General features: G+C 42.8%; 1 protein-coding gene across 11 annotated transcripts in view; it reads left to right on the top strand.

Moving 5' to 3' along the window:
- The window catches only part of PDE8B (phosphodiesterase 8B), a 93,199-nt gene extending 85,366 nt beyond the window's left edge, over nucleotides 1–7,833 (top strand). For 6 of the 11 annotated variants that reach the window (XM_084504836.1, XM_084504835.1, XM_084504837.1 and 3 more), the window contains 4 exons: nucleotides 190–325; nucleotides 3,284–3,451; nucleotides 5,049–5,178; nucleotides 5,735–7,833. In XM_084504836.1, coding sequence (XP_084360962.1) covers nucleotides 190–325; nucleotides 3,284–3,451; nucleotides 5,049–5,178; nucleotides 5,735–5,847 — 547 coding nt within the window. In that variant the 3' untranslated portion in view covers nucleotides 5,848–7,833. Of the gene's footprint in view, nucleotides 1–189; nucleotides 326–1,669; nucleotides 2,649–3,243; nucleotides 3,452–5,048; nucleotides 5,179–5,734 lie in introns of those variants that run through there. The other 5 variants (XM_084504833.1, XM_084504834.1, XM_084504839.1 and 2 more) reach the window with 5 other exon arrangements.
- Nucleotides 7,834–11,817: the final 3,984 nt, after the last annotated feature.

The raw sequence follows: 11,817 nt of genomic DNA, 5'->3' as shown, positions 1-11,817 counted from the left end.
ATATAAAGATAGTTGCTAGTGTTTTATGTACTGCATTGGCATGGTCTGGTTGGCAGCCCCTCCTCCAGCCAGACCTTTCATAAGATGCCTACTCCATTGGGTGAGCCCACGAGCTGTGTTTTGCAGTGCTGCCTGGGAAGGAACAAGGAAAGGATAGGCTGGTGAGCAAGAACTGTTTTTCTTTCCTAGAAATCACTATCAGACGTTGCGCCAGGCCATTATTGATATGGTTTTGGCAACAGAGATGACAAAGCACTTTGAGCACGTGAACAAATTTGTGAACAGCATCAACAAGCCAATGGCATCTGAGGAGACCAGCTCACATGTAAGTGCCTTCAGGACTTTACGCCTCTGGGCGTTTCAGTGAAGTTTTTCCCCGATAACTTTAAGTATCATTTTCATTTGCATTATGGTAATGCCCAACGCAATCCACAATAGGATTTATGACCTCACACCTCAACGTGTGAAAAAATACTTCCTTAAACTTTCCATGTCTGGGCTCTGCCTTTAGGTCATTTAAACACCTATCCACCTTGTTTTCAAAGCTATTTTGTGTTCATAAAACGTGAAAGTAGATGTTTTTGTATATGCAGTACTCTGTGCAGGGAGCCAGGTCAGCACCTGTGCCTGCAGTCATGTCTCTGAGCAGTGGGATTTGCCTAAGCTTGGGGCTCTGACTGAGGAAACCATGTAGTTTTGTTCCTCTATGATCGGGAGGAACACCTCTGTTGTTTCATGAGATCTCTCCCCATTCCTGGTGGTGCCAAAAGATATCTCGGCCATTATTCCTGTCAGTTACATGCACCCTAGTGCTGTGTTTCCCATCCAGGCCCCTCATAGCCTTCTTTTTTTTGCTTCTCAAAGTCATCTCAAAGCTCAGCATCTGACAGGGTTCTCTACAGCAGTGTTACCTAAACAAAGGTGATCTTATCACTACTTAGTGATAATAGTGCTTTATTGCAAGCGCACACACACACAAAATCAGACCAAAGTGAAGTTCAGTGGTACTAAAAAATAAAAGTGTCTTCTGTTAGTTCTCCACAACTCAACCTTTTGCTCTGTAGACTGACATGGATACAGAAACCAGTCAGGACTGGTGGGGCTTACGACTTCTGGGGCAGCATCATGTTGGTTTAACTGACCTGCCCTAGGGACTGCTGAGCTCCATTCTCCCAGCATTTTGAGCTGGAAATCACAAATGCAGCAGAACTTCACCGGCTCTGTGGGCACTTTGTGTTGTTACTGCCCAACACTTCCATCTCTGGAGGGCTTGCTGGAAGTGGCACTGGATCTGAATTTGCCTGATCTATCCTCAGTGCCAGCACTCCCATGGGACAGAGGGATGTGATTTGGGCACCAGTGGGGGCCTCTGATGCTGTTTCTGCTCTGTGCTCCCATCCTGACACCTCAGGAGAGTATTTCATGGGTTTGCCCTCATATACTGGCAAAAACAGGACAGCAGAGATCCTACTTCAGTTTAAAGCATGCAGGAAAGTAACATCCACACCAGCATGCCTCGCTGTGTAGGATTAGCTGCTTTCAGATTTCCCTGCCTGTACTTACCTGTGGGCCAGACAGCCACTTGCTCTGGACCCAGCAATTACTGAAATGCCCCCTGAAATGGCACAGGGAAATCTGTGTTCTCAAACATCATTTCTCCCTCTGACAGGTTGTCTTCTGAATTTCTTCCTCCACCTCCCCTGTTTTGAAACCTCTTGTGTTCTGGTATCCCTGCCTTGTGCTGTAGGACTTAGATTCACGAGTGTCACTGAAACCACAGTGTTTCCAAGCTCTGGATGTATTTTTGGGGAATCTCACTTTTATCACATGCATTTCTTCTAGCAGTTGCTAAAGAGCTTTTAAAAGTTCTCCATACGTTTTGTTGCAGCCAATATTTTTTAAGCTACAGAAACCATTTTCTTTGATTCATTCTCCTTTATATTACCATCTTCTGGCAGAGGCTATTTCAAAACTTACAGGAGTTGGAGAGTAATAAAAGTGCAGCACAAATCACATGTATTACAGATTTGTTTTTTTCACTAATATGAGGTTATTCTGTTCGCTATTGTTAAAGGTGGCTCTTCCTATTTTTGATCTTGAACAGCAGTTTAGGAGCAAGTCTAATCTGGCAGCTCATTGTGGGCTACCCATGCTGAAGAAAAATTAACTGTTAAACATAAAGTTGGAAGATTAATGCCTGAATTGGCAAGAGTCACTGCGAAATATCTACCCATAAACCTTCAAAGACATTAATTTAGCAGTGGTGGTAAAAAGTATTTATGTTCAATTTTTGACTCAGAGTTGAATTTAGCAGTGAAGGGAGGCCGTAATTACACAAATATATTATTTTGAGAATAGTGTTAATGCCATGTTGAGCTGAGGTGGAGGCTTTTTATTACTCAATAAGGAATGTAATATACCTGTGCCCTTCTTTAAACTACTCAAGACCCAGATGATGTCACAGCAGACTTGTCACAAATACTCTGTTCTCTGCACCCATTCTCCATAGTGGTGAGTAAGTAGTTCAGCATTTGACTGCAGAGCAAGCAGAGACATTCTGGAGTCAGTATGCCACTCCTGTATTTTCCTACTGTTCATCTCCTAGATTAGCTGATACTTAATTTTAGCTGGTAGCAAAGACCAACAAGTATTCCAGGACTAGGGTACAAATCCAGCACAAAAAAAAATGGCAATCTTAATTAAAAACATAATGGAACCGAGTGGCATATACTTGGTTTTCTGCCTCTGTTAAGAAATTTCAATTGTGCAAATCAAATCACCATTCTGTTCCTGCTTCAGTTTTCTCATCTGTGAATGAAAAAGTGAAAACTGCACTGTAAAAACTCACCTAAATCAAGCAGTCCCCTACCACTCCTGCACCAAAGTTTTAAACACTTAGCAGAGATGATGCTGGTTTATCAGCTTGTAGTTTGTGGATGACTCCCCCATCCTGGTCCTGTTCCCTAAAGGCAAGGCTGGGATGCAAAGAAGGATAACCTACCCGAGCTGATATGGAGCCGTGACTCCTCTGTTTCACAAACTTGGCTATTAATGCTGAGAATCTCCCCAGCTGCCATGTGGTGGCTCTACCATTACCTACTTCACACGGCTGCTGTTCTCAGCCATCCCTTTCTCCTCCAACTTCCTGGAACACTGCGTGGAATGAGAAGGCATCAGGCTGGGTGCCCACTTACTGTATAAGCACTGCAGAGCTAATAATGATGCATTTACTTCTGATAGCAGGGATGCTGGCCACCAGCCCTCATAACCAACTCTGTTGCAGAGTGAAGGCAGTGACTATGAACGTACAGCCAACAGAAAGAATTTTCCAGATAACCAGACACTGATCAAGCGCATGATGATCAAGTGTGCAGATGTAGCAAATCCGTGTCGCCCCCTAGAGCTATGTATTGAGTGGGCAGGGAGGATTTCAGAAGAGTATTTTGCACAGGTGCGTATATTTTTATCATTTGATTATTATATTATTTAAGAAAGTGCATGTCAACTGGTCTGCTGTTCTACATGGAGTCTGCCTGGCATCGCCATGCAGTCCAGAAGCATAATTTTATTCCCCAGTCAGAATGGGACCTCTTCATGCAGAATAATTTTCTCCTGTCAACACTAGCCAATTTGCTTACTGGGAAGCTTGTAGTACAGAATGGTGGAAAGCTTTTACACTTTCAGTTTTCTCCATCTAAATGAAACAAAGTGACTTGACCAACTTTTGCAAATTTATTTAGCTAATACTCAATCAACATCATCGTTCTAGCTTCTAGTTCCAATCAATACCTCCCTTGAACAGAGCTTGAAAAAGCAATTCCATTCCTGCTGAACCCCTCAACTGAATCATTGGGCTGGCCCTTCCTCTTTGAAGATGGCACCTAAACAATCATTACAGTTGGCAGATGGTGGAGCAGCTCAGTACTGCAGAAAAATGTTTATCCCATGGGACCTTGAAAAACAGAACTGGAAGCACAACATCCTTTCTTAAAACTCAGTTTTTCTAACACAAACACAGCAATGTCTGTAAAGTGAAACACTCTTCTAGTGATCTGAACAACTCAAAGCTTCTTAGCTTTTATTTGCCACTAATGGCATGAAAATCTGCACTTTGGGCTCAAAAGACAGGTGGGTGTTGCTTGTATGCTTCCCATCCAAATTCAGATAAGAGACAATTTTTACTGGGGAGAAAAAAAAAAAAAAAAAAAAAAAGTGTAATGCCTAGTACATATCTTTAATTTCATTTCAATCCTTGCGAATAAATTTGTTCACTTGCTGAGTAAGATCAAGGCTCACTTAGGACATACCTCCCTAACAGTGAAGGTACCATGCAAGCAGTCAAGCTGGTTTTAAATTGCCAGTCTTGGGCACTAGCCTACCTGCAGCAAAATGAGGTGCTGAGGACGGCTCTCCTCTTCATTCACCTCACCTGGTAATTTTGGGACTGCTTTGCTGCCACTTCCAACATTAGCTGCTGCCTAAACTACTTCAAATGTATGTTTTAAATAAAGTCCTACTGAGTTGGTTGGCTCTTCCAACATACTGACAGCAACACAATCAGCCCTCTTCCATTTGTGGTCACATAGTTAAAGGACATACTCATACTCCTGTTAGTCTTTTTACATAATACAAGCAGAGAAAGTAGAGACAGCAACTTCCCTCTTACTTAAGAGATAAATGGTTTGGAACATCCTCCAGAGCTGTGGAAAAGATGAGTCTGACTGTCCTCTGCTAGAGGACTCTGAAGGTCTGTTTTCCAGTTTTGGCTGGTGTGCCCTAATCACCAGGTTATGGAGTTCTGTCTCACTGGAACTAAGAACAGTCACAGCAGTGCAGTAGCAGAGTACTTGTGAAAGGGAAGAGATGGTGATTTCAGTCCCAGTTCCAGAGGAAATAAAGCACAGGAAGCTAAAGCCATTCACCTCTGGGGTTCTGAGTTTTGGCTCAGTTTGGCCCCCTACTGCAATTCCTCTGATCCCCGGGCCTTTGCCATTCTAACATGAAAGCCAGCAAAGCTTCAGGGGCTAACTGGAGTTTTGTTTTCTTAGACTGATGAAGAGAAGAGACAGGGTCTGCCTGTTGTAATGCCAGTTTTTGATAGAAACACCTGCAGCATCCCCAAGTCTCAGATTTCCTTCATTGATTATTTTATAACAGACATGTTTGATGCATGGGATGGTAAGTAGTTCTGCTTCTTCTTCCTTGCAGACTAAAAATGAAAAAAACCTCAAGCTGGCCATTAATCCATTTTTCTCAGGGACAATACCTGTATTCAGTACACAGTACCGCACAGGACCTGAAGAATGATGCTGTTGAATCTGGTTTCTTTCACTGTACAGTGAAACACTTCCTACTTTGCAAAAGCTCAGTGCTTACCACTCTGTGTAAAGAAGGAAGGAGCAAGGCTTAAACTAAGCTTTTTCTATCTAGGTCTTTTGCTCCTTTAACAACGTATTTCTTCTATAAAGCAGAAACTGAGATCACAGGGGTTACGTGCTAGGCCTAATTGGCTGAACTCAACATACTTTAAGAAATGGATTTGCTTGAAAGAAAGACTGGAAAGAAAAAATAAAAAAGAAAGAAAATAAATAAAAAAAACTTTCCCCTTTTAGTATTCATTAGCTTACATCTGAAGGAGGGAAAGAATTAGGTGAATGCTAATTTCAGACAAGGCTAGGCTGTTCTGCTGCACATTCTTTGTGTGTAGTACAACTGATCCTCCGCTTCATTTCAGCATTTGCACATCTGCCTGTTTTGATGCAACACTTGGCTAATAACTACAAACACTGGAAAACACTGGATGAGTTAAAGTGCAAGAGTCTCAGGCTCCCATCAGAAAACAACTGACACAAAAGGAAGAAAACAGACCTCTTGATCTACCAGTTTCACTGTGAATCTCCATGCTAATTTGGATACAAGAGGGACAGTGTTTCCTTTCATGTGAAATTAAGACTGTGTGGCAAGAAGGAAATATTTTATCCATCACTTATCCAACACAGACTAAGAGTCTCTGAATTCCACAGAAAAAATGTTTTAGCAAAGACTATGTAATCCACATATGAATAAGAGCTCTTTGGAAATATCAGTTTGTGGCAGAAAAGGTACTTCTGAAACTAATTTCTAGTACTGAATTTGCATTTGTCAAATCTTGTAGCAAATACAACTGCATTTGCTAACAGTCCACACAATGGTTTCTTAGACATAAACATGATCTATTCACCAGTAAAAGAATGGGTTGACAAACCCATAAAAACTTCCCAATTATCTCTCACAAAAATTGTTCCAGTTCTGCTGATGTTCTTTAGCTCTTTCAACCATAGTTCTGAAGACAGCATGCAGAGTAGAACAAGTAAGCCTCAAGAACACATTAAAAACAAACCCCCTCTAGAGTATAAAACTGCTCTCACGCCCTTCTTTTCTATATAAAATTTCGGATTGAGAAGTCAAATTCCTTTAAAATTGGTTACACAATTGGAGAAAATAAGCACGTTCTGTATAGTTTGCGTCATCCACGTTTTTCTATGCCACCTTAGAGCCATTACCATGTGACGTTTTGTCAAGTTTTACATGTAAACCATTGTGGCACTGGCCAACCTCCCTTTTATATAAAGTGGTGTTTGTACACACGGTCATCAATTTTATTAGACTGATCTAAATTTTATGACAAGGCCATATATTGTGCTACTTACAGAAAGAACCTGTAACTTTTTTAAACAAATGTTTTCAGGTTATAATTTGTAACAGCATTATAATTTGTACTGCTCTTTCCCTCCTAATAAAATGCTGTTTGATGATGTAAAAAAAGTATTTCAAAAGTTGTAAATAAGTAAGTTAGAAATCAAACATAGTTTGATTAGTTTTATTAGTTTTAAGATACAAAATTTATGCTAAAGCTTCCAAAGCACAAATGCGTATTTTTGTACATCTCATTTTAATCACATGCAGACCATGAACATGCGTTCAAATTTTAAACTATTCTCAGATTATTCAGTTAATAAATACTAGCAGAATTGCAGATTTTTTAACACTGTGCACTCAAGGCTGCAGGCAAGGGTGTCAAATCTGTGACTTCAGTTGAAGTAGTCCATTGTTCATTAAAAGGAAAGGTCCTGAGGCAGACTCTTTACCACCCCCCTATACTGTATCAAGAATTGAACCAAGTAAAGTAAATAAATAAATAAATAAATAAAAAGCTTAGATTGCTGTGGAAGAAGTGACAGTGATTGTCATTTACTGCGGGTAGCTTGCATAATGTGCCAACCTTTTTGTATGTTTTGTACCAAGTTCTGAAAACAAAAGGAAACATTCGTAAAATGTATGTGCAGATAAATGTATATAAGCTATATTTTTGTTAGACTTGTAATAGAACCTTACTTTTGTCATAGCTATGGCAGGTTGCTTGCTATTAAAATGCTGCACTGTGTATATTTGAAGAATGGTGTTTCTGGTGAAGTACATATATTCATTATTTCTTATTATATATTGCAACATTTCCAATGGATTTTTATTCATATCCGGTGAACCTCTGATTTTGACACAGGAAACTGTTCGCTTTTACTATTACTTTATTTAGAACTAGTGCTCTCAGTGGTTGTATCTCATCTATTCTGATGACTGAATGCTCACTGCAGCTTGCATTAGAGAAAAAGAATTTCACAAGTTTCAAAGCTTTGGCATATTAATTTATTTTGTTAAATACAGCATCACTATAAGATCACAGCCATGTAAAACATTTCAATTCAGTATTTTTGTCATAGTACTGTCACAAGGAGGAAAATATCAATGGTAGAAGAAACCTTAGAAATAAAGTTCAGCCTCAGTTCTGTTACACGAGTTAAGGTGTTTGTGTGGAATCTGTATTTGTTGCAAGATCCTGTGTTTCTTCCCCCAGCCAGAGACTAAGTAAAATAGTAATTAGTGTGAAGAGATGTCCTGTTTAAGAGCAGAGGAAATAAGAATCTTCATGTACCGCTTTTGTCAGACTTCTACCTGTCCAGCAGACTCACAGGCTGTTGTTTCATGCTACTGTCAGTGCACAGATACTTAAACAGCTTTCTCTCCCCTGTATAGATATTAAGGATATTTCTGATAGAGATACTTATTTTCACGAGGTGAAGATACGCAATTCTACTTTATTGAGCTGGAAAAATAAATTTAAAAGGAATCATAGAATATCCCAAGTTAGAAGGGACCCACAAAGATCATCGAGTCCAACTGTTGATTCTACATAGGACTCCCCAGAAAATCAGACCATGTGTCTGAGAGCATTGTCCAAACACTTCTTGATCTCCATCAGGCTCGGTGCTGTGCCCACTGCCCTGGGCAGCCTGTCCCAGTGCCCGACCACCCTCTGGGTGCAGAGCCTTTCCCTAACCCCCAGCCTGACCCTCCCCTGTCCCAGCTCCATGCCGTTCCCTCGGGTCCTGTCGCTGTCCCCAGAGAGCAGAGCTCAGCGCCTGCCCCTCCGCTGCCCTCGTGAGGGAGCTGCAGGCCGCCATGAGGCCTCCCCTCAGCCTGCTCTGCTCGGGGCTGAGCAAACCAAGGGGCCTCAGCTGCTCCTCATACATCTTCCCCTCCAAACTATTCACCATCTTTGCTGCCATACCTCAGAGGCTCTCTAATAGTTTTATGTCCTTTGTATACTGTAGCACCCAAAACCACACAGAGTGCTAGAGGTGAGGCTACACCAGCACCGAGCAGATCAGGACAATCCCTTCCCCGATGCACCCCAGGGTAGGGTTGTCCCTCCTGGCCACCAGGGCACACTGCTGGCTCATGTTCAGCTTGCTGTCAACCAGAACCCCCAGATCCCTTTCCACGGGGCTGTTTCTCCAGCCTCTCATCCCCCAGTCTGTAGGTATAGCCAAGGCTGCCCTGTCCCAGCAGCAGAAATCCGCACTTGCTCTTGTTAAACTTAATGCAGCTGGTGATTGCCCAGCCCTCTAACTAGTCAAGATCTCTCTGCAAGGCCTCTCTGCCCTCAAGGGAGTCAACAGTTCCTCCTACTTTAGTATCACTTGCAAACTTACATAGTATGCATTTGAGTCCTGCACCCAGACCATTTATAAAAACACAGAAAAGTACTGGCCCCAAAATGGAGCCTTGAGGAACTCTAGACAGTGGTGGGCCATGATGTAACCCCATTTACTACAACAATTCAAGCCCAGCTCATCACCTAATTGTTCACTGTATTATGTATTTATATTATGTATAATATACGGGCATTTTGTCCAGAAGGATACAGTGAGAAAGCCTAAAAAATTGCTGAAACCCAAGAAGATCACATCAACTGGCTTCCCTGGGTCAACTAGATGGGTAACCTTGTCATAAAAGGAAGTTAAGGTAGTTAAACAGGACTTTCCCTTTGTGAGCCCATGTTGGCTATGACCAATGACAAAGTGACAATGACAAAGGACACTAGATGGAAGTACAATTTCTAACCTGGTCTCCAATTCTGTTCACTGCACTTATCAGCGAGTGTCAAATTCTTATTTAACCAGAGTCAGCCAGTATCGCCCTACAGTGTTCATCGTTACTCTCAAAGTTCATGTGAAAAACTGTTCAATTCTTTCAACACAAAGAACTCTAAAGGAGGAGTCCCTTAGGAGATCTATTACCAACAAAGCCTAAGAACAATGGCACTTTTGGTAGATATAAATATTTATACATGCATGTAGGACTATTTAAGACTGAATTACATCCCTGTAAAATGCACAATGAGTTTTGTGACTAGAACTGTTCAGTGAAATAAGTTTGTATCTGTACCAGGTATTCACTCAAAAGCAGTCACATAAAGATGAAATAGTTCTCATGGTAAAGGGAGAAAAGGTAATAAAAGATGATGTTCATCCATTCTAGTTGTAATTGATGATAGCAGCAGCCTCTCAAAAAAAAGAAAAAGAAAGTTTTATAAGCTTTCACTGTAAAGTTTTAGTAACAACATATATACACACTTTATGAACAACTAAATTATTTCCCAGTGGAAATGAGGAAAAAAAAAAAGCCAGAGAAGCTGCTCTCCCCCAGTTTGTACCTTTCACAGAGTAGCTAAAAACACAACACTTGCCAGTGAAGACCAGCTAAAACAATGCATTAGATAGAGACCAATGGGCAGACCTGATGAACTGGTATTGTCTACTTTTCTTTCTTCCTCTAACCCTTGGTGTAACTTCACATGCAAAAATTCTATGAAAACTTTTTTTTTTTTGGTAGAAATTTAACTATGAGCCATCAGTGACTAAACTCTTTCAGACTTCAGGTGTTAAGAAATAAATTACATAAAGCAGAATCACAGAATCATCTAGGTTGGAAGAGACCTCCAAGATCACCAAGTCCAACCTCTGACCTAACACCAACAAGTCCTCCACTAAACCATATCCCTAAGCTCTACATCTAAACGTCTTTTGAAGACCTCCAGGGATGGTGACTCCACCACTTCCCTGGGCAGCCTGTTCCAATGCCTAACAACCCTTTCGGTAAAGAAGTTCTTCCTAACATCCAACCTAAAACTCCCCAGGAGCAACTTAAGCCCATTCCCCCTCGTCCTGTCATCAGGCACGTGGGAAAACAGACCAACCCCCACCTCGCTACTGCCTCCTTTAAGGTATCTCTAACTAGCAATAAGGTCGCCCCTGAGCCTCCTCTTCTCCAGGCTGAAAAAGCCCAGCTCCCTCAGCCGCTCCTCGTAGGACTTGTTCTCCAGGCCCCTCACCAGCTTCGTCGCCCTTCTCTGCACCCGCTCAAGCACCTCGATGTCCTTCTTGTAGCGAGGGGCCCAAAACTGAACACAGTACTCGAGGTGCGGCCTCACCAGAGCTGAGTACAGGGGGACGATCACCTCCCTAGCCCTGCTGGTCACGCTGTTCCTGATACAAGCCAGGATGCCGTTGGCCTTCTTGGCCACCTGAGCACACTGCTGGCTCATATTCAGCCGACTGTCCACCATCACTCCCAGGTCCTTCTCTGCCTGGCAGCTCTCCAACCATTCCTCTCCCAGCCTGTAGCTCTGCTTGGGGTTATTGCACCCCAGGTGCAGGACCCGGCACTTGGCCTTGTTGAACTTCATGCAGTTGGCCTCAGCCCATCGGTGCAGCCTCTCCAGATCCTCCTGCAGAGCCTTCTTGAGCAGATTGACACATGCATGTATCTTGGTGTCATCTGCAAATTTACTGAGGGTGCACTCGATCCCCTCATCCAGATCATCGATAAAGGTATGTAAGAGGGCTGGCCCCAGTACTGAGCCCTGAGGAATGCCATTAGTAACCGGCCTCCAACTGGACTTGGCTCCATTCACCACGACTCTTTGGGCCCGGCTATCCAGCCAGTTTCTAACCCAATAAAGCGTGCGCCAGTCCAAGCCAAGAGCAGCCAGTTTCTTGAGGAGAATGCTGTGGGAGACAGTGTCAAAAGCCTTGCTGAAGTCAAGGTAGACCACATCCACAGCCTTTCCCTCATCCACCCAGCGCGTCACTTTGTCATAGAAGGAGATCAGGTTCGTCAAGCAGGACCTGCCTTTCATAAACCCATGCTGACTGGGCCTGATCACCTGCTTGCCCTGCAAGTGCCGTGTGATGACTCTCAAGAGGATCTGCTCCATGAGCTTCCCTGGCACTGAGGTCAAACTGACAGGCCTATAGTTCCCCGGGTCTGCCCTCCGGCCCTTGTAGATGGGCGTCACATTTGCTAGCCGCCAGTCAACTGGGACCTCCCCCAATCGCCAGGACTGCTGATAAATGATGGACAGTGGCTTGGCCAGCTCCTCTGCCAGTTCTCTCAGTACCCTTGGGTGGATCCCATCCAGCCCCATCGACTTGCGTA

Source organism: Aythya ferina, assembly GCF_964211825.1.
Source record: "Aythya ferina genome assembly, chromosome: Z".
NCBI lineage: Eukaryota > Metazoa > Chordata > Aves > Anseriformes > Anatidae > Aythya > Aythya ferina.
Note: the sequence above shows the minus strand (reverse complement) of the source record. Positions and strands in the feature narration are given on the sequence as shown.